Source organism: Columba livia, chromosome 3 (assembly GCF_036013475.1).
Source record: "Columba livia isolate bColLiv1 breed racing homer chromosome 3, bColLiv1.pat.W.v2, whole genome shotgun sequence".
Classification (NCBI taxonomy): domain Eukaryota; kingdom Metazoa; phylum Chordata; class Aves; order Columbiformes; family Columbidae; genus Columba; species Columba livia.
In genome coordinates this window covers 48,769,433-48,791,587 of record NC_088604.1, presented here as the reverse complement: position 1 = coordinate 48,791,587, position 22,155 = coordinate 48,769,433, and the positions used below count along the sequence as shown (strand labels likewise).

Sequence of the window (22,155 nt, the reverse complement as noted above, 5' to 3'; positions counted from 1 at the left end):
TTCTAGATTTAAACAAGTTTTTATTTCATTTGAGTTATGTACTATTTCAAAGCATTTTGCATTCCTTGTGATTTTACTGCCTTTTCAGATGTGCCATAGTAATCAGCTTTATTTTTTGGATTTGATAATATCTGTAGAAACATTATTGATTTGAATCAAATGATAAATGTATTGATGAGATCTGTTAATGGTATCGCTTTGCAAGGTCAATCATTTTAACAGAGCAGAGAAAGAGTAGAAGAAAATGGTATGGATTTACAAATCTAGGCAAACAATAACATTAAATAGGTGGGTTTTTTTGTAAAGGTAAGGCTAGCAGCTGAAACAAACCAAGCTGAAAATCAGGCTGTGTAGACAGAGCAGCGGCTCTAATATGCGTTTACAGTATGTAATGCTTGTAAAAAGAAGCAGAAGTGAAGATATATTAGTCTATATGGTATACTTTTGTCTGGTGCTTCAGTGTCAGGAAAATGTTGACCAAATGGCTTTCTAAAAAAGGAGAAGGAAATGATGATAAAAAAATTTTCTGTATGGTTTTCAGTATGTGGAAGTAATGAGGATGGAAGTGATAATGATTTGGAGGTTTGCAGTGCATGGTAAAATCTTTTTGGAACCATTTCTTTTTAAAAACCTGCATTAAATAGATCGATTGTTATCAAAAGTGTTAGGGCCGGTATGCCAGCGTATTGATCTGAACACAATGTCGGCGTTTGAACAGCATTGACCCAAGGCTGGGAAGTGCCCGCATTTCCTTGTGGATGAGAAGAGCAAAAGCTTTGTTTCCAAATTTCTGTGAACAATCTGCAGCTCCTTCTTAATCTTGCAGGAAAGGGCTCAGTGCCCGCGGAGTGGAGCACTCTCATCTCATTTAGGACCCATGTCATTGGTAGAGCAGTGTGCCAAAAGCTGAGACAACATCACCACTGCTCTTGTTTTCAGCTTGTATATTGCAAGCACGTCTATGTATCAACACTGTGCTGTTTACAATTGCTGTTTTAAATAATGGAGACTTGAAAAGATCTCATCACAAGCCAGTTTCTTTAATTGTGGGGAGAGCTTTTATCTAAAAGACTTGCAATATATTTCACAATGGAAACCTCTTAATTTCAGATTATTCTTTGTTCAGTTTCCAAAAGGGAAACACATTTGTTGGGATATAAACAATAAAGAATGGCGTATGGAAAGTGGTATGTCCCTATGGACATTTTCTCATAAGAATGTAATTCTGCACCAAATCTCTGAAGAATTGTGTCACTGCTGTACTTGAGGAGATAACAACAATAACCATTAAAACTGAAGTATTGCCATCTATTGTTAGGCTGTTGTTCCTGTTTTGACCTGTTATGCTCTTTCAAAAGCATAGATGGTTTCTTTTCCTTCAGCCTTTATTCTAATCTACTGTCTAAATATTTAAATAGGAATATATTGATTAAGGTAGCATGAATATCCATGTAAGCCCCATTCGTGATACTTCTATTATTTATTAAAACATACTTGTTAGCCAAACATTTTCATTTCTCTCCCACCGTGATTTGTTAATTGCTTTATTCCCACTCTCCCACTGATGTAGAAAAGTAAATACATTATCCATGCTTATTACTTGGAAAGAGAACCTCTTCAGTCATTGCCGTCTGCATCTCCTTTTGCAGATAATTCAGGTTTTTGCTTCAGTTGTTTGTTGCTATTGACCTTCTTATTTTTTGCAAATACTCTTTAGACAGTCAAACCTCAACTGCATTTCTCAGCAGGGATTTCTCTGTTCATTTTTATAGCTGATCTTAAATGTGAGACTCCTAACTCTTTCTGTTTCTGTTGTTTCTATAGCAACTGGATAGGTGGAGATGCAGCAGCATCGCTTTGCTTCCCAGCTGGTGTTTTGTGTTCTCAGCAAGGGGAGGTTCAAGGAAAATAGAGAGGTTATTTATTGAGATGTAACAGGCTCAGAAGTGTAGTCCTACTCAGAAGTGTAGTTGAGTTACCTCACCTTTACTGAGGAGTTAGTTAATTGTTTTAAGCAGGGCTTCTCAAACTTTCTTGACTAAAATTCTGTCCTCAGAAAGAGACATGATTTACTTGAAGTGTGTGTCAGGTTTTGGTCTCTTAGCTGCTTGGGCCTTCATGTTTTCTTCCACCTAAAAGTCCATTTTATTCATTGCATGAACAGCAGCAAGATTTGTTTCAGGAACCAGACTGGTGCTTATAACTTGCATCTAGCCTGAACATACATGAAGTATGAGGCTTTTCAGTGTCTCTGATTCTCACTTTTTAATCTGATTTTTGCAGCTGTCCAGAAACTATACTATACTAGAATGCAATTCTAGAGTAGACTATTAAGTGACTGTCTCAGAGTAAGATGTTTTGATACTTAAAATCCTACATATCTAGAGATTAGACCAACATGTTCTCCCTTCTCCAAAAAGCAGCTGTTGTTTGCATTCCCTTTAGCAGTCCTCTGACTTACCTCATGTTGGAAATGTTCATTACCTACTTTCCTGAGGATCTCTAATACCAAATTAATCCCTCTGAAATAACCCGAAGTCTTTCTTCCATACCTGAGCACCCAAAGTTCTACTACTCTGCCTTGGTGCCGCTCGTATGGCCGAGGCCCCTGCTGACACAACCACAAAACACATTACCTATGTTTTAAGCTCCTCTGAAGCTTTTACTTTTTATTAAATAAAAATGTATGGGCAGCATAGCTGGATATCATTTGTCTCATCTCAGAAAGATGGATCCTCTCCAGTTAGTGTTACTTTCGACTGATTCAGCATACATACAGTAGAAAATGCTCTCCTAACCAGAACAGCTCTGATTAGAAAGCGGAACTGGGAAAGTTCTCCTCTTTTTGGTAGCTGATAACCAAGCAGTAATTTGCTTGTGTGGGAAATAAGAAGCAAGTTCAGGTGTGTTCTCCTTCTGATGTAAGGAACATGTTCGAATGAAGACTTCCCACCTCTTGGGAAGCTGCCACCATCAAGCTGTCACTGAGGCAGTGGTCTGCAGGTTGGTGGGGATCCTGCAGGCATCAGGTTGCCATCCATGAAATACCTGTTGTCTCCACAGTAGTGGTGGTGCCTCAGGAGAGGCACTTGCTCTTTTGAAATAACACTAAGCTTTCAGTTGTTTCACACTTCACTCTTTCTTTGTTTTTACTCCCTCTTCCTGCCATGGCTCTGTCAGACAGAGAGATTCACAAGAGCTAATGGATGTGTCATTTAGTAAGTTTATAAATTAGCATGTTTCTCTCTGCCTGTGCAGGGTTCTGATCCTCAGTGGATTAAATATTAGTACAGATTTAAGTTTTGTATGGAACAACATCTCTTCAAAACATTCTGGCTTAAAAATACATAAATGGACGAGTTCCTTGCTTCGATAGCTTTCAACCTAGGGTATCCCCGCTATGTATAAGGTTTCTATGTTGCTTAGGGGTTTGGGGCGTCATTCTGAGGCTGAGGGAGCTGGGACTGTTCAGCCTCAAGAAGAGAAGGCTCGGGTAGGGGGCATCTTACCAATGTGTGTACATACCTGGTAAGTGGGAATAAAGGAAGCTGAGCCAGAGTTCTCAGTGCTATCCAGTGATAGGACAAGAGACAATGGGCATAAATTAAATGTACAAAGAAACCTTTTTTTTACTATGAGGGTGGTCAAACACTGGGGTTTCACAGAGAGGCTGTGGAGTCTCTGGCCCTGGTATATTTAAAATCCAACTGCACTCAGGCCTGAGCAACCTGCTGTAGTTGACCCTGCTTTGAGCAGGGGTTTGGACTTGATCTCCAGAGGTCTTTTATGACCTGAACTATTCTGTGCATGGTGTGGCTTATGTCAGAGAATAACATAGTACTTTTTTTCTGTGAAGAAATTGTTGCGTGAAGAATCTTGTAATATACATATAAAATATGAATCTTATAAGATGTTTTGTATGGGCAGCATAGCATTGCATAGCTGCCCATACAAAACAAAAAAATCCCTAGAAATCAGTGCAATAATTACATTTTATCAGCTCTGTTCACTTAACAAATAAATGCATTTTATAGTGCCTAAAATCTAATCCTGAATGTAAAGGTCTATTGAAGTTGTTTTGATTCATGCTCAACTCTCAATCGAGGTTGCTAGGCAGGAGTTCAGACAAGAATTTTGACAAGAAGACTGGAATTTTGCTGTCTCGGTTGGGACAATTTTGGCTATGTGATTTCTAGTGGGTAAAATGTAGTGTGAACTTGCACGCTTCCGTTGCTGCCTGGTTTCTGAATAGGCAGAATGGGATTGTTCTCTTTTTTCAGAATATTCAATTCAGGTAATACATAAATGTGAAACCAGAGTTTGACCAGTTGCTTTGGAGTGTTGATTTCATTATCATTAAATATTAGCTAAGAGCAAGCTTGATCTTTATCTGTCCTAGTTTTGCTGGTGAGTGTTTACCCAAGATCAATTAAAACAGCTATTACTTTCTCCAATAGTGGAATGCATATTCCCCTCTTTGAAAGGTTCCAAAAATACGTTGGGGAATGCGAAGTCGGAGATGGTGATGAGATTAAAAAAGGATGAGTACAAGAGGCAAGAGCACCTGTAGCAGGGTTGGAAAGAGGCTGTGGCTGGAGCCAGGGAGGAGGCGATGGCTGGAGCTGGGGGGGAAGTGGGAAGGGAGAACAGCTGCCTGGGGAGCAGGAGGAAGAACAGGTGAAGTAGTGCTGTTTGGTGTTTGTGGTGGTGGGGTTTTTTGGTGGTGTTTGTTTGTTTTCCCCCCAAAAAAGCTAAGGATTTGCAATTTTGAGCCAAATTTAGTAACCTTAGTTTAGAGTGTCTTATTTCAAGGTAAACAGTGGCAAGCGTGAAGAACCGAGAAATTAAGTGAGATTGTGATGTTGGCTTTCTGGATGTCTCTTTCAGATTCTTGAACAATTCCTGCTCGAGCAGACCTCTTCAGGCATTAGGGATTTTAAACATAATGAATGTTTGGATGAACCTTCCAAAAATTCTGCTTTGGAACTTTGTTATGCATCTCTTCATTCAAATCACTTAATGTTTTCAATCTTGTTTACTTTTTCACAGCTGTTAACACAATGGGGGAAAAGCTCCCAAGGAATGACTATTGATGTCTGAGGGAACCTAGATCCTAATTGCAGAACAATTGCTGTGATGTCATGTGCAGATTTTATATGGTGTTCACAAGCAGCTGGTTGCAAACAACTGCAGATTGTATAAAATGCCTATAAAAGTTTTGTTCTATTTGTAAAGCTGTTGTCTACACTGTCAAAAGCTTGTGGACGTAGCTGTCTGTGTATAGGCCTGTTTTAAGTGAAATCTCAGCATGAGATATGCTTTGTGGAAAAAATTGCTTTTACCAATGTGATTTTTTTCATTCATACACTAAAAACAAGCATAGCATTAAAAATGTAGTTATATATGATGGTAACAAAAGCAACTCTCATCTATGCATTTGCATACCAAGATTTGGCATCATTTTCAATATGTTAGCAAAAGTAGTTCTTGCCAGGTTATTGATGTGTGGCATAAATGGTAGCCTGGTCTAAAAAGTTCCTATAGAAGAAAATCTCGCTAATGAACATGATCATTCCAGTAGAAATGAAAATTTGATTTAAAATTGCATTTCTTACTGTGAAATGTCAAAGTACTATTTTTCTAACTGTGGTATTGGGAACTAGGGATAAAAACTGTCAGCAAAGCATAAAGGTATGATAATTTTAGATTTCCAAGGGTATTTATAGAAATGTTTCAATTATAAAATAAATGTACAAATTTTTATTATTCATTCAGATAATCATCAAGGGCTGGTCGGCTAAATATTCTGCTTTTTGTTTTTCCAGAAACCAGCAAACATTCTGGTAATGGGTGAGGGTCCTGAAAGAGGAAGAGTCAAAATAGGTAAACATTTTGAGAAATTTCCATTTCACAGCTAAGGAGTTACTTAAAAAGCCGCATTTCAGTGTAAGATAGAAACAAATCTTCATTGTTGTAGAAGTATATGAATGCACAACATTTAGTTCAATTTTTAAATCTCATTCGCTGAGTTTACAAGTTTAAGAGATTTAAAGCGTATTATTAGATGTTTATACATCTTGCCAAGGACATTTGGTGAGATAAAAGCATCTGCAGGAAACGAGAAAGTAATAAGCACATAAAACTATGGCTGTGGCCAAGGTTCTTCTGACTTCTACTATGATTAGTTAGTATAACATTGTTACTTATAAGTTGTATTTGTTCTTAATTATTTTTATATAAATAACATAAATGCACATGTTTGTAGGTCTCCAAAAGTTTGTTATGAAAAAGGCTTTTTGATGTCAAGGTGGGAAACACATGAGAACTCTGATGGTCTTTATCCAAAATACCTGTGCAGATCATGAGCATTAGTCATGTGGATATAAACATTTTTTATAATAAAGCATGTGGCAATCATCAAGAAAGAAGTAATATCTTGGAACATCTTTTCTGTTCATCAACTTCTGTTGCATTTGAAAATGTTCCACTAGTCATTTTTTCTATTCATATGCTTGTATTAGTATGGGTAACTGCAAGAAAATGATACTGCGCATTTCATAACTTTGGAACCAGAGAAGTTTAGGTGAAGTAATGTAAACGATAAGCTACAGACTTGGGTTAAGATATGTAGTTTTGAATATATATCCAAATTTTGTACCTTCCTGTCTGGCATTTCTTAATGTTACTTACGGGATTGTTCCTAGAGAGAATTTTTGAGTTATATAAAATAAATGCTTCCATTTGAAATACATCTCTGTAATAGTGTACACTCACTGACTTAGTTAATTCTCAGTTTAAACTTCTTCCAGATTCTGGAGTTTATTCCTCCAAATCAAGGAGGAGTCATACCTTGAAAAATAGTGTAAACCAATCTACACTGCAGTCATTTTGGGTAAACATATAGCAGTTGTAAGGGCTCACATTTTTGTAAATATATATAAAAATAAAAGAGAAAATGTACTTCAGAGACATGCTCCTATGGACTCTACTTAACCAGGTTTCTGTTACAGTTCTATTTAAATAAACATTCATCTGTATTATGTGAAGTTTTACAATACCACGATGAAAACACTTAAAAGTCAAACATCATCCTTCACAGTCTTATAAATGAAGTGAATGGAATTTAGCCTTGGATAAATTTGGCTCAGTATTGTTATGAGAAAGTTGTTGCTTTCTTGAAAACTTTGATTTGTAAGTTTTAATGTTTTTGAACTTCTGTTGTGATTGCTTTTTTGCAATACTGTTAAATTCTCATGTATTTATATTACAATTTTGAAGTTTTTGTTTGTTTTCCCTTCCCCCAGCTGATATGGGTTTTGCAAGATTATTCAACTCACCTTTGAAGCCATTGGCAGACTTGGATCCAGTTGTGGTGACATTCTGGTACAGAGCTCCAGAGCTGTTACTTGGAGCCAGACATTACACAAAGGCCATTGGTAAGTTGTGTGTAAGAAAGAGGTTTACCTTTAAGTTTTGTAAAGGATAGTAACCTTATAGTAGATATGATGATCAACTGACCAGCTCATTTTTTTCCTGAAGTAGCCACAGATGAAGTATGATCCAATCCATAAAAGTTTAACCCAGATTGAAAGTTTCTGTGAACCGTGATTTTATTTTTCAATATGAGATAAGGTTAATGCTAGACATTTTACATGTGTTGTTTGTTTTGTTTTTAAAATAAAAATATTCTTCACATTGGTTTATATGGTTTTCTGATAAGGGCTCAGAAATCTTGTAATCTTGTAAACCTTCAGAAGGGAAAGAAGGCTGTTAAAGTGGCATTCTTCTGAGGTGCTTCATGTCCAGATGCTTCTATGAAGTGTGTGGCTTGATCAGGAGAAGGGAGGCCTCCATCAATCACTCCTGATCACTTGTGAAGCTCCATGTTCAGGAAATGCTGGTGGCCAGGCCCTTGTCTTCCTACCCACTTAGTGAGTTCCGTAAGCACAGTCAGAGAATCAAAACACTGTGATGCACAGGAGATGTCCTATCTACATGAGTAGATTATACATTAAAGAGAACTGCAAAGGAAACTCTGTCCCTCTGTTAATAGGGTTAAATTATTCCTGTGTCTACAGAGGAGGCTTTCTTGGTAGTTGCAGGCGTTTTTCTGTTACAGAAGTTTTCAGAGATGCTGCATGGGCCTTTGTTCAGAGAGCTGTGAAACACTTTTTTGCTAACATATCAGTTGAATGTTCAGTTGGCTTGACCAACACTTTTAATTAAGTCTCAGAAACCGGCTTTTTCATATGACTCCTGTTTATCAAACTATCATATACAGTAAAAGGTTTAAAAAATGAATGAACTGTCACCTGACTTCTTTGATGCGGATTTGGCACTTCAGATTTCTCTATTGCTCTCCTGTCCCGTTTGGAATCTTCTAATGCAGGAGGACCTGAGTTGGGCAAAATGCAGCTTTGTTTGATGATCTTGCCTTGAATGTGTGTGAACTATTAAGAAGGGCAAAAAGGCTTCTGCATAGCTTTAGTGAGGATAAGTGTGTTCAGTCTTGAAGACAACTAATGTGTTTCTATCCTTGGACAAAGTTTGTCAGCATCAAAAAGCCAAAAAGTTGCGATTTATATGCTGGAATTCCCTTTCCCCTGCTGAAATGAAAAAACGTAACTCTTCAGATGGTCATGTCTACATTAGCAAATAGTGTGACACTGTAGCAGTGCATCCGTGAAGCAAAATGGTACTGAGTACCTAGCATCCACATTGTATGTGTTTTGAAGAATGGGGAGTACTTCGGGCTTCCTCTGGCCTGGTCCAGTAGACTGCTGCTCATTAGTGGCTGATACACAGCTTTTGGTTTCGTTTCATCCCAAAGGAATTTATGTTGTGTATTCTGAGTGAACTCTGCAGCGCAAGCTCAAGTGTCATAGGTGTGGACAGTCAGATCCATTTCTAAAGCAAACTCCTGGGCCAAGTAAAATACTAATTGCAGGTAGATTAAATCAGGTTGAAAGGAACCTTAAGAGGTCTCTTGTCCATCCTCCTGTTCAAAGCAGAATGTGCTCTGAATTCAGGTGGGGCTGCTGAGGGATCTGTCCAGCCAGGTCTTGAAAACCATTTAAAACAATGATTCCACACCCTCTCTGAATGACCTCTTCCACTGCTAAGTCATCTGCATAGTGAATACTTTTTTCTTTATACTTAGTCAGAACTTCTTGTTTATGTCTGTAATTTCTCATTCTCTTGCTGTATACCAGGGTAAAGAGCCTGGCTTCATCATCTTTGTCACCTCTGTAGGTAGTAGGGAGGCTTCTCATAGGTTCCTCTTCAATCTGAACAAGCCCGTGTTCCTCAGCCTCCTCTCCCAGAGCAGGTTCTCCAGCCTCTGTCCATCCTGGTGGCTCTCCACTGAACTTGCTCCACGTTATCAAAGTCTGTCTTGTATTCAGGTCTTCAGAGTGTCCCAAATATGGTCCAACAAGGGCTGAGTAAAGGGGAGTAATCACTTCTCTCAATCTGCGCTGCGCTGCGCTCCTATTGATACAGCAAATACATCCTATTGGTGCTGTTAGTCTTTATCATTACCAGGGTATGCTGCTGGCTCATGTTTTGCCTGATATCCACTGGAACCCCCACATCTTTTTCTGCAGAGATGTTATCCAGCCAGTCACTCCAGCCCGAAACATTGCAGGGGGTTAGTCCATCACAGATGCTGGACTTTATATTAGTCCTCATTGAATTTCATGAGTTTCCTGTGGTCCATTCCTCTTTCTGCCTGTCTAGTTCATTCTGAATGGCAGCACTGTACTTGAGCATATCAACCGTTTCCACAGTTTTCTCTCATCCACAACTTGGTGAGAGGATGTTCCAGATCCTCCTCCTTGGCATTGGTAAAGATGCTAAGTTGGATAGGTCTCATAGGCCTCTGTGGTACGTCACTTGTAATCAACTTCCAGGTTAGTGTGTAAACCGTTAACCACCATCCTCAGACCCTGGTGATCCAGCCAGCTTTTTTCTGAAGCCCAAGGCCTGTGTTCTGCTACTTGCTCTTACTACTCCACTGTTTCATGGTTGTTACAGCCAAGACTGCCGTTGATGATCGTACCCCCAACCAGTTCTTCCTTCTTCCTGAGTAGCAGATTTGAGAGAAGACACATGTAGTATCTCTGTGAAAAAATTTACCCCAGCATCCTCCAGAAATCTTTGCAAGGTCCCTGAGGTGACCCTGTTTATTCTCTTTGATGCTACAGAGTCTGTTCACTTCCTCCCACAGCTCCTTTTGCTGGTGATCGAGTGTTCCAACCAGAGCATACTGTGCCTGCTGTGAGGCCAGTGTCACCCTGCTGTTTGAGTCCTGGGTGGCAGCACCCTCCTTCTGGAGCTCTGGGTCAGTTGAGGCTTCTCACTTTCCAGGGTGTCTTCTCCAGGGGTTGCTGGGGATGAAGCCTTGTAGCGTGCCCCTGGGGTTGTGGCACAATCCCATGTTGTCTGCAGCAGACTCTGACGGCTTGCTTTGCATCTGCCACCATGCAAACTGGGCTGCTAACTTCCGAAGTCTCTGTTTGCTGCAGCCTGTAGTGGGTGAAAACAGTGACTGGAAGTGATCAAAGAAGATACCAACAGAATTGCCTTGAATGCTTGTAAATTAATGAAATGCCAAATTAGGTGCTTAAACTGCCCTGACTGTTGAATTTGGGAGACACCAATGTGAGTGGAGGAGATTACTGAGTGACCTGCATGTGTAGCACTGGGAAGTTACCTTAACTGACAGTTACCTGTGTTTGATAGATAGATAGCGTATTGTTTGCAGATTAGGGTGCGTGATACGTACCGTTATCTCGGGATATCTGTTTGAAGAATGAACTAGTATAATGCCATTGTTTTCTTTAATTAAGTCATAAATTACTTGGTTCTTGCCCTGAGGGATATGTGCTACACACTAAAACACAGACGAGGAGTCCCTATGAAACTTTAAGGGATGATGCTACTTTGGAGAGATTTGTTTTTTCTAGTAGTTTATTATTTCTGGGGCTTTTATTTCTTTGTATCAGACTCACCTCAGTGAATCCCCAGGAGGGGTGCAAATTGGTCATGTAGTACCTGGTGTGCAGTGTGGGTGCTGAGGACACACAGAACAGTTTGGGCAGGAAAGTAAGAAGTACAGAAATGCAAACAAGGAAAGTTGCAAGGTGGGATTTGTGGGCTGGCTGAAGGACTGGAGGAGCATGTGACTGAATAGAAAAGAACAAAGGTACGTGTAGGTGATCTTTGTGCAGCTTTAAGGCAAAAGGAAGAAGCGGGTAACAAAATGACAGCGGTGATGTTCGTGCAGTTTGAGTCCAGACTTGTGTTTTGCTTTTAGCATTATGTGCACTTAAAAAAATTGTTATGAGCTAAGTGTGATAGTGAGAGTTTAATGTGAATGCTAATGTTTTTTGCAAAGGATGTTAAGGCTTAAAGCTCTCTCTTAAATCTCTGTGCAAGACATATAATTTTAACATCTCTTAATATTACATTATTCTCAGGAGCCCTATGTATAGTTTTTAGTAATAACTTGTAAATTATAAAAGATTCTCATTTAACTACTCCTCACTTGGAAATAATTGAGAAGAAAGGTGATTAGATAGAACAATTTATGAAAAAGGAAATGACAGGCTATTTCATATAGCTGCTTATTTTCCATAGCTATTTTCTTATGTCTTTTATATAATATATAATTTTGTATAATTAGTAAATACCAATAAAACGCTAAAAGCAACGTCATGCCAGCTTTAGTCTATTCTCTTCCAATTTTGGCATTGTGAGAAATATTTTTGTTTGAATTTACAAGGAATGCATTGTCATCAGTTCTCTACTGCAACATGCTGAACATTGTCCAGCAGTTGCTACATAATTTGGATGTTTGCTTAGGTTTTTAGTGGGTTAGTCTTGATTTTTCGGTGGCAATGACAGGACAAGGGGTAATGGGATCAAGCTGAACACAAGAGGTTCCACTTAAATTTGAGAAAAAACTTCTTCTCAGTGAGGGTGACAGAGCACTGGAACAGGCTGCCCAGGGAGGTTGTGGAGTCTCCTTCGCTGGAGACATTAAAAACCCGCCCGGACATGTTCCTGTGCGACCTCACTTAGGTGTTCCTGCTCCAGCAGGGGGATTGGACTAGATGATCTTTTGAGGTCCCTTCCAATCCCAAACATACTGTGATACTGTGATTTTATTTTAAATATATCTTCTATATACTGTATCTAATACTCCCTTTGTTATCTTAGCTTCACATATAATTATTAGCAGTGTATTCATAATATCCTGGACACTGTCTGCTATAGTGTCCGATTTGGTTTTGTTCTTGTAGCAAAAAATCCTTGACGTAGGCTTGCTTGCATGTAAGTAATTCTCATACATGATCAAAGAATGAAATTAGAATTTGACTTTTGTCTCATTCAGGATTTTTGTCTGTGTTTTCTGAATCTGATCTTAGTTGCATCTTGTGGGTTTGACTTTGGGGAAAGACTGAACTAAATACAAACTATTTAGAAATAATTATATGCATTATACAAAACAACAGATTGCATTATTGTAGAGGTAGTTTTTCAGTGACATTTCTCCATTTATTTAATTTGTACCTTCATACTAGTGTAATATTCTACTTCTCATTTATTTGCTTGCCAAACAAGTAGTTGTTCGTCATGTGTATAACATCATGTTTTAAGGAGATACAGGAGTCAGGGAAATACTGTTGCTGCAAAACAGAAATAGCTTTTGCTTTCTGCATGTTAAAAGGATCATTAAAAGTCCATGTTAAGTTTTCATGGGGAATAATATTTAGTTTCCTGAACTGTGTATATTTATAATCTAAACCCTATTTGTTAATAAAGTTTCCTATTTGTTAATAAAGCTTCCTCCCTGGTACTGTAGTTATAGCCAACTAACTTACCAGGTGAATATACAAACTGGGAATATAGTGTTGTAGAAGCCAAAGGTCACTCTGTGTTACCACAATATAAATCTGTACTAAATTCATTGCAGCCTGTGGAAGTTGGTCTGCATTTCCACCACCATAATTTAACAGCAGAATCTGTTCCTCTGTGTTCATCAGATACTCTAGGAAAGAGGTAAAACATGCAAATGAAAGTAACTTGAACAAGCTTCAGGTGAAACCAAGTAATGCGGGAAAATGAAAAATATTTGTGATCATGGAAATGTTAGTGAAATTACTGAACTTTTAGAAAGTCTGCAGCACAACTGAAAATGATTTTTTTTTTACTCAAAATACTAAGGAAACAAGATTGAAGCAAGTGACAAGGTACAATGCTGCTTTCATTGATGGGCAAAGGCTTCTGCACTATAATTTTAAGGAAAGTAAAGGAAATGGTTGTGGCAAAATGAAGGGAAAGGTAAGCTGGCTTCCAGCTTGAAAGGAGACATGAATCAGATTTTTTTTCACTCTCAGAGCATTAAAATAGAATGGTTTAGTAAGTAAAGTAGTAAGAACTCATTTTCATCACAGGTTTTTAAGTAAGCATGTGGCAGTCTACTGTGACTCATTCTGGGACATCTTGTAGCATAACATCAAGGGAATAGCATAATTATGACTTGGTTTTTATCAAGTTGCAGCTTGTATAGTTAGCAGTGCTATCAAACAAGAACATGTTATCTTACCTCTCTTTAGCACTTACCTTAATTAAATAGTATATTTGATAAATGGCATCAGACGGCTTAGAGTATTTTCGGTGGTTTGGGTTTTGTTGGCAAGAGTTCTTCAGAATGATCATCCAGCCGCTCCTCCAGCAAGGATAAAACACTGTCCTGCTCCAAAAAGGGATGGGATTATTTATTGTGAAAAAGAAAGTCTGGGAACCTGAGAAATCTCTATTGCGTGGTTATCTTTCCTCACTTGTCTAGATCATAAGTCGTCAGGAATGTCATAAATGGCCATGTGACAACTGCATTCACGAGCCCGAAAAAGATTTAGGTATAGAGAAACTGTAATTTAAAGCTTGGGCAGTACACTGTCACCTCATCCTATTTCCAGAATAACATATGGTTATGGAAGCTGGAAATGTGTGAAAGGTATAAACAAATATCCAAATGCCTTTAAAAGCAAACGTCATGGGAAAATATTAGCCGTATCAAAGGGAATTAATTTATATAACGAATGCTGGGATCCCTCAGAGTTTTAACAACTCCATACAACTTTATGTGAGGGGAGGGAGAAGAGGGGTGTATTATGTAGGATTTAGGATGGAAATATGTGCATATGTGTTCCATATTGCCTATGCAGCGAGTCCCACACGTTCTGAGTGCATCAGATGTCCTTACTGTGTGCGCACAGATTGTTGGCACGCTGGCCAGGCTGTGGGGCCTCTGGAAATCTTGGAACGGTGCCTGAAGCTCTTCTGATCTCTTACTCTGGGAGAGTTGGGAGGAAGGAGGAAAAACAAGACCTATTTGGAAAATCTGGTAAACCAAATATTACAAATGGAGCCAACCAGAAGACTGGAAAGTCCTTAGCAAAAATGCACAGGGAAGGTTCCCCACCTGTAGTCTGTGGAGCCATGGGGTTGTGGGGACAGCTTTGAAACATCACGAGAGATAGTTAAGAAAAGTAAATCTATAGTCAGTCAGCTTCTGTTTGCTGCATAGGGATCCACATTCCTGTTTGTTAGAGATTTTGATTTGAGGAGGAGGAGTTGCGGAAAAACAAGAGAAGTAGAGAAGTTTGGAAAATGTTCATTTATTCGCTCTGAAAAGAAAAACTCAGACTACGCCAAGAACGGAGCCTTGTTCATGCCCTGGGCAATGTTATATGACATGGGAAGTAATTGGATTCAGATGATACTTTGTGGTAAACTTATTTTGGCATGTGGTAAACTTTCTTCATTTTGATTATCACAGCCGTTCTCATGCTTTTTCTGAGAGGCAAAATATTTTAATACCAAAGATTAATTGTTGCTGTCTTATCTAGTTATTGCAGGTGCTGGATGATTTATTGCTGCTCTTTCCTCTTGCTTGACAGTGATCTTTAAAATACTATGCATGTTTCTTCTTTAAAAAAAAAATGCTGCACTCCACAATCTTATCACTGCAGTCACGTAAGAAATGTGAAATTATATAGAGGATTATTAGGTCACTTAAATAGAACATTTTAAAGTTACATTTTAATTAGTATTTTGGGAAACTTGAGAGTGCTGACAGCAACTCAGTTGTCCACAGGATTGTTATATTAATATACACATTCTGGACATTACAAAAGAAAATTAAAACAAACCCACTGAATCTTCAATCATAACTAGAATCTGCTAATTGTCCTGATTTAGATTGCTCTGTAAATTAACCTGTAAACTTTCACTCATAGTCACACAATACTTTCTCATATGTTCATGATTCTTTCCTCTTGCAAAACATATGAAAAGAAGAACCTTTTGCCTTTTTATTCAGTATTTTGGCAGATTTGCTATTGTGTGATGATTACTATGACTTAACTGTATGTGGTTTATTTTAGAGCAGGAAAAATAACATAAAAATACTTAGTTGGCAGAAAATCTTCTTTAGTAAGAGCTTTGTCATTAAAAATCACCTTGAAGAAGAGGTGCTTTCAAAACTCTGTCTGTGCTTAGCTCCATGTACATCGAAAATCATTAGCGATTTGTGGGCCAAACCCCCCGTTTCATGTCTTTTTCCTTCAAATTGTTTTTTCCTTACAATTCTGTGTTCTTCCCAAGTGTTAATAAATATAGGGCCACTTATATGGATTAGCTTTTCCTTCCCTGGTGTCTCACTTTACCAGGCAGATGAGCTGTGCAGCAGCAAAGTTGTTTCTCTAAGCTCCCTGAGCAACCTACACTGAACTTAATTTAAAAAAAAAAAGAAATATTTAGGGAAGTAAGGCAGGAGTTCTTCTCGCAATGTCTTACGTAATCCAGAGCAAATAATGGATCCTAATATGGAAATGGAACATGAATGATGACACAAAAAAGCAAGACTCAGCATTTGGAGAAGGTCAGGAGGTGTATTTTGCCCATTTTCTCTTCATACTCAATTCCATTCTGTACATGTTAGTTGGGATATATTGTGATTCTTCAGGATATACTGCGAATATATTGTTCCTTTTATATATGAGCATGTGAGTAATTTGGTGCAGAGTTGAACTTGCATCTCCAAGGTGTTTAATTTGGTTTTATTTTTTAAGGCTTTCTTTACAAAGCAGTGGAGTAAAGGCTGGTTTCATTTTCTTAAATGAAACACGAGGTTGACATTTCAAGATCCAAAAGGTTGTTGGTTGTAAAACCTTGGTTCCATAAACACTTTACCCTAGCTAACTAGCGGAGTAACAAAGGCTTTTAATATGCTCTATTTACTACCCTGTCTGAAAAGTTCACTTACAAAAGTTGATTTTGGCTAAAAACCAAGTACTTGCTGTTGTAACAAGATGCATACTTCTGATGCAGAGGAATTTTTTTTAGCTAATCCATCAGTTTGATCTTGAGGTACGATTATTTCAGCAATATCAACTGAAACTTTCATCACTACAGCACTGATTGAGTAGAATGACTTGTTCTCAGGACAGGTAGGATTGCTTCACAAATAGGCTTCTTGGCAATAGCTGTGACTGACAGCAGGATTAAGTTTCACAGCAGTTTATTCTGTTGCCCATCCGATAGATTCGCTTGTAATTATGTAGGAGTTATTCTCTGTGCCTTATTAGAAATAGCTGTTAGGCTGAACCCCTTAGTAAGAGAAATGTTAAGATATTGTAAAGTACTCTGTTTAGGAGGACAAATAAGTCTCTGTGCCAAAACTCAAAGCTTATTTGTGTGCATTCCTCTGTTGACTGAAATATGGTAGACATCGAAAGCTTTGAAAAGACTGTCTTGCCTTGTGGATTGGAACAGGCCAGGGGAGTACTCTTCACACATGGTCCTTGTTATGACTCAGTCTTCCAGATAGCAGGCCTTTTGCTCACCTTGTATTAGCTCTGAAGTTGTTGACGTGTTGGACCTAGTAAAAAGTTGTAATAGTTAATGACACAAGCTGAGTGAGAGCACACAACAGGTTATAAACTCACTGTCCCTCTTCATTTAGCTTGCAGTTAACCTCCAAAGAGCTCCACTGTGTACAGAAAAGTTGGTTTGTTAAAATATTCTGCATTTACTTCGGGGAAAAAAAAAGGTATATTTCCCTCTCAAAGAATATGTACTGCTCTCTTCTCATTCACTACACTTCAGAAGAGCACAAAAAATGGCAACGATTTGCTAATATGGTATGCTATCTGTACAATATAGATTATATTATGTTAGACACTTACCTGCGGTGGTGGAATAAGATGGAAAAAAATGGAGAAGGAGGGGGGAAATTACTGCTAAAGCACCATAGTTAGGAACCTGGTGTTCCTGGCTTTCCAGTCCTATGATCAGATGATACTATCGGTCTTTTTTTTTTCACATGATAAATTGTAAATGCAAAGCTGTGTATGTTTCTGAAAAGGTTTGTAAATACTGTTTTACCAAACAGTGACATATCTTGCCTGTTCTTAATTATTCTGTCATTACTGGAGGAAACGGTAACAATTTGTGTGTTAGACCTGCCTAATACTTTGCAGTAGAAAAGAGGCTTGTGACCTTTGCAATGAGAAGCTTTCATAATTACTTTACGTGCTGCAGTTGTTTGATATTTGGTAGGGGGAAGTAGCCCTGAGGCTACAAAGCTGCCTTTTGTGTTAGCTGTTACATTCCTTGTGCTTTCCATGAATTGTCACTGAAAGAACGTTTTGCTTTTTACTTTTGTTTCTGTGAAGAGCTTTGTCAGCCTGCCAGAGTACCTCATGGACCCTCCGAGGTATAAGCACTGCTGTTGCTGGAACAAAACTAACAGTACGTTCTTTACTACATCTTGGAGATACTGGAGTTGGCAGAAAAATAATAGCCCCTCTGACGCACCTGAAGTCCTAGGATTAGAAAGAAAATGAGGCTGTAACACACTGTCCTTGCCAGAACGCAGTGCTTGTCCCAGTGACCTAATTCACTGCCCTGAAGCAACATCACCTGAGGCTGGAGCCCACCTCAGTTTCTGGGAAGAGGGAACCATCATTCTGTTCTGCATTCACGCAACCATCGCTTTATACTGTCTCTCAAGGATGTTAACCTGCTCTGCTGCTAGCTAATGTAGTTAATCTGTGGTTTATACAGTAGTAGTCGTGGAGATGCAAGTGAAGAGTTGAAAGAATTGCTGATGAAAATGTGGTATATAGGATTTGGGGTATCTAGGGGGGTAAGCATTTGGGAAGATAAGTACTGAAAATCCTTACAAAAGCAGTGTAATGTTGGTAAAAGTTTAGCTCTTGTGCTCTGTAGTACAATTGTTGTTAAGATTGCATCTTCCTCTCTTTGAGGATGCCTGTCTGCTTCAGTATGTAAGCTGCAGAAGGAAAATACAAGGTTGCATATGGAACCATAAACCTGGAATTTCCACATTTTTGATTGTGCAGTTCTGTACATTAAAGATTTAAGTTCTTTAACAGGATTTCTTTGTTTGCAATCATGTTTTTGCTGCATGAGAGGATTACTACCCCTGGTCCTACTGCCACTTACTGTATTAAATTTATTGTACCTGTGTTGTCAACTTACCACAGTAATTTAAGTGTAATGTTGCAAGCTAGATCATGTGTCTAATGCACAGCAGAAGCCTGAAGTCATATGATCCAGGATCTTCAATTAATGCTGATATACAGAGGAGGAGAAATTCAAGTGGGAAGATGAATATTTCAACAACATAAAGTAACTGTTTAGAGAGGATGAAGTAGTCTTGGCCCACTAAAGCCCTGTAGAAAATTACAGTTGATTTCAGTGAACTCAGAATATCGTCAAGATGCTTGAAAATGTTTAAGGTTGTAGTAATTGAAATTAATTAAATTCTAAGTACAGACATGAAAGGAGGGCAGCTTAGTTTAAAAGGCTGGGATGGAGGCACACAGGTAAAAAAAAAGTGTGAGGATAATAGATTTCATGACTCATTTGAATGAATATGGTTTTGCCTTTAAAAGTTTTGTATTACCTTGACCCTATGTCATGGCACAGGAGATCACATGCTCTTGAAATAAAACATTGCTCTTAGACATGTGTCTGGCTGTCCGTGAGCATCCTTCAGATTACCAGCAGGTATTTTTTGTTCTGTCTGCAGAACATTCATTTTTGTGGCTTTACAGAATAAATGTCTGTTCTTCGGTCAAGTTTACTCATCTTTGTTAAAGATCAGTAAACATTGCCTAACTTACCAATGAGTGATAGCAAATTTCTGACCCTTAGCCCACTGACACCGTTTTTTGCTTCCCCATGAAAAGCCTGTCACATGTAAATATTTGACCCCATTCTCAGTTCTTCATAGAAACAGAGAAATTTAAAAGGCTAGTAACTACTCTTTCCTTGACTTTCTATTTTCTTGACTGAAGTTTAAATGAAACATACCAAAATTGAGACCTTGCCATACAAAAGAGAAGATCTTCCCTGTGTGTATGATAGCAACAGGTATATTCTGTTCATGTTATCAGACCAAAGAAATGAAAAATTCCCCTCTAAAGGTAAATTGTTCTTTTAAATCTAACTTTTAGGTATTTAAAATCAGTGTGAAAATTAATAAACTCTTTTTCTATAGTATCTCCATGTCCCTAGGTGACCATGTATAAGAATTCCAGATAAATTTAGAAACTGCTGCTGTGCTCAGCATAAGAGGTGCAAGATTTTTGTTAGACCAATTGTGCCTATTTTTTTCGAATAAATATCATTTTTGTCTGCACAGCCCCCATTCAGGTTTCCAGTCTGTTGAGGTATTTGTTGTCCTTGCCTTGGTTTGAAAGTTTGGGTGGATCTTGTAGCTCTTTCAGATGACCTGGCTGGGGCCTTGTTTGGGCTAAGGCCTCACTCACTGGCTTCTGGTTACCCTGGTAGTTGCGTTAGCCCTTGGTGGACATAGAGAAGCTGTATTTTGGTGTCCCTCCACTGTTCACTTCCTTTACCAGCATTCAGACATGTCCTAAAGTCTAGACTTTATGTTCAAAACTAAAAAAAAACCCAGATTGTTTGACGTACAGATGCTACTAAACCAAACCTCACTAATGATGAATTCCTCAGATCGATTGCAGCTAAATAGATGTTTTGCAATTCTTGGCTTACTTTCTTTAATGGAATTTCATTAAAGAATTGTGTGAGACTAAGAGCTTGTTTATGTATTTCTTTTCTTGAATGTAGTTAAGAAACACAAAGTGTTTAATCTTGGACTCTGTGAAACATTTTAGTTAATATGCATGGGAAAAGATGTTTCATTTTGAGAATCAAGGCTATTGCTCAATAAATTGTCTTATTGTCTAAGTGCTCATAATATTCTTAAAGAGTGTTTCCAAAATATTGGAACAAATACAGAAATGAGATTATTGTGCCATAGAAAGGAAAGAATACATGAGCATTTATGTGCTTAATCAGCCCTATCATTGAAACAGCTATGTCAGCAGCCTTTTGTACTTGCTCCTTGGCTACAGTGCTGAAGTAGAGCAGGGCATGCAGGATTTTCTCAGCTTTAGTAGCTGACCTATAAAGCTATTAGAGTCACAGGTTTTAAAACTGGGACATGGGCAGCCTTACAACTATTCTAATAATCTGTACACCCAGGCATATATATGGAAAGTCTGTTTAACAACCACAAGTAAACATCTTTAAAGGGCTATTTTTTATTTTTATAAAGTTGCGTAGTACTTAAGAAATATTGTCACAGTGGAAGGATATTTCACTGGTGAATAGATTTTGGTTGAACCTGAGGAATCTGTCTTTGAGGTCAAAGTAAAACAAACCCAAAAAAAAGGGCAGTAAAAACCACTGATTGTTCCTGAAACCTAATGATAGTTGAAGAGGCTGTAGGAAACAGAACTATCCTTACAGGAATGGTTGTGTTACTCTGGTGAATTTATTAGGCTTTTCCCAGGATATAACAAGTTAAAGTGGATACTGTCTGTAGTTTTGCTTTGGCTCGGGAACAATGAGACAACTCACCTTCTTGATCATTAGTAGCAAGGGGAGCAGAGAACCAATTATTGGATAATTTTTGCCACTTAGTTTTGGTGGTTGCTTTTAAAAAGAAATTGTATTTGTAATGAAATTGTTATACAACATTATGAGAAGTTCCTCTTGTGCTAGAGGCAGATGATGTGCACTAGACTAATCATGTACTATACTGGAAAAATACTGCATGTGTGTTTTAAGATTTGCCCCTGTAAATGTCCATTTCAGAGGGCCAGTACTTATTATTTGGATGAGATGTAATAATCATTAATCTCTTTTAGGGACCATAAACTGAAAACGTATGAAATGGCACTGCGTAGGGAAATGGATAATTTTTGACACATTTTTCCATAGTTAGAGCTATATTCGGTTGACTAATATGAACAACGCAGGAAATAAATACCTTTTAGGAGGGCTTGTATTGATGAAGCTTTTAAACTTGCCAGAATTTAACAAGGCATTCTGGCTAGAAAACATGCCACATGTGGTAAATAATTACTGTAAATTATGAATATTATTTTAAAAAAAAAGGATTAGCCAAACTTGCCAGCAGATCATTAAATGTAAGAATGGTTTCAATATGTGCCAAGGATGTGTTTGAGATCAGGTTACATGAAAGTTAGATTTGCAGAGAGAAAACCCTGACCTGCTTGAGCTGCCTACGGAAATGAAAGCTTCAGGTTTTCTGTAGTAAGTATTTTGGATTACTTTATATTAGTTCTTTGAAGCTGAAGAGTATCTGGCAAGAAACCTAAAGGGTTGAACCCCAGCACTATGAACTAGTGGATAATACAGTGACTCATTAGAGTCCAGTCTCTTCAGTTAATGCCATTCCATAGAAAATGCAACACCAGCTTGGGGGTGACCTGTGTTTATTCAGATGTAACTTCCAGTTGGTAGAATGTCTGTCTTTCTGAATTCTCCAAATGTGCTCTCTGTCGGGAGATGGGAATGTGTTGCCACAGTGGTCCTGCTCTTGCACAGTTCAGCTTATGAAGGAGGACCAGAATTTTGAAGTTTGCTGTGTTGTCACATCAGGGAGATTTCCCAGTTCAGCTTTGCTGTCAACAAGAATACTAGATTTTTTTTTTTCTTTAAGAGGAAAAGGTCAGTCTGGATACAGCAGTAGTGAATAGAAGAATGAGCAGTGGCCCAGCC

At 38.3% G+C, this 22,155-nt stretch overlaps 1 protein-coding gene across 2 annotated transcripts in view; it reads left to right on the top strand.

Moving 5' to 3' along the window:
- The window catches only part of CDK19 (cyclin dependent kinase 19), a 138,848-nt gene that overhangs the window by 93,396 nt on the left and 23,297 nt on the right, over positions 1–22,155 (top strand). For both annotated transcript variants that reach the window (XM_065056657.1, XM_065056658.1), the window contains 2 exons: positions 5,826–5,883; positions 7,305–7,436. In XM_065056657.1, coding sequence (XP_064912729.1) covers positions 5,826–5,883; positions 7,305–7,436 — 190 coding nt within the window. The remainder of the gene's footprint in view (positions 1–5,825; positions 5,884–7,304; positions 7,437–22,155) is intronic.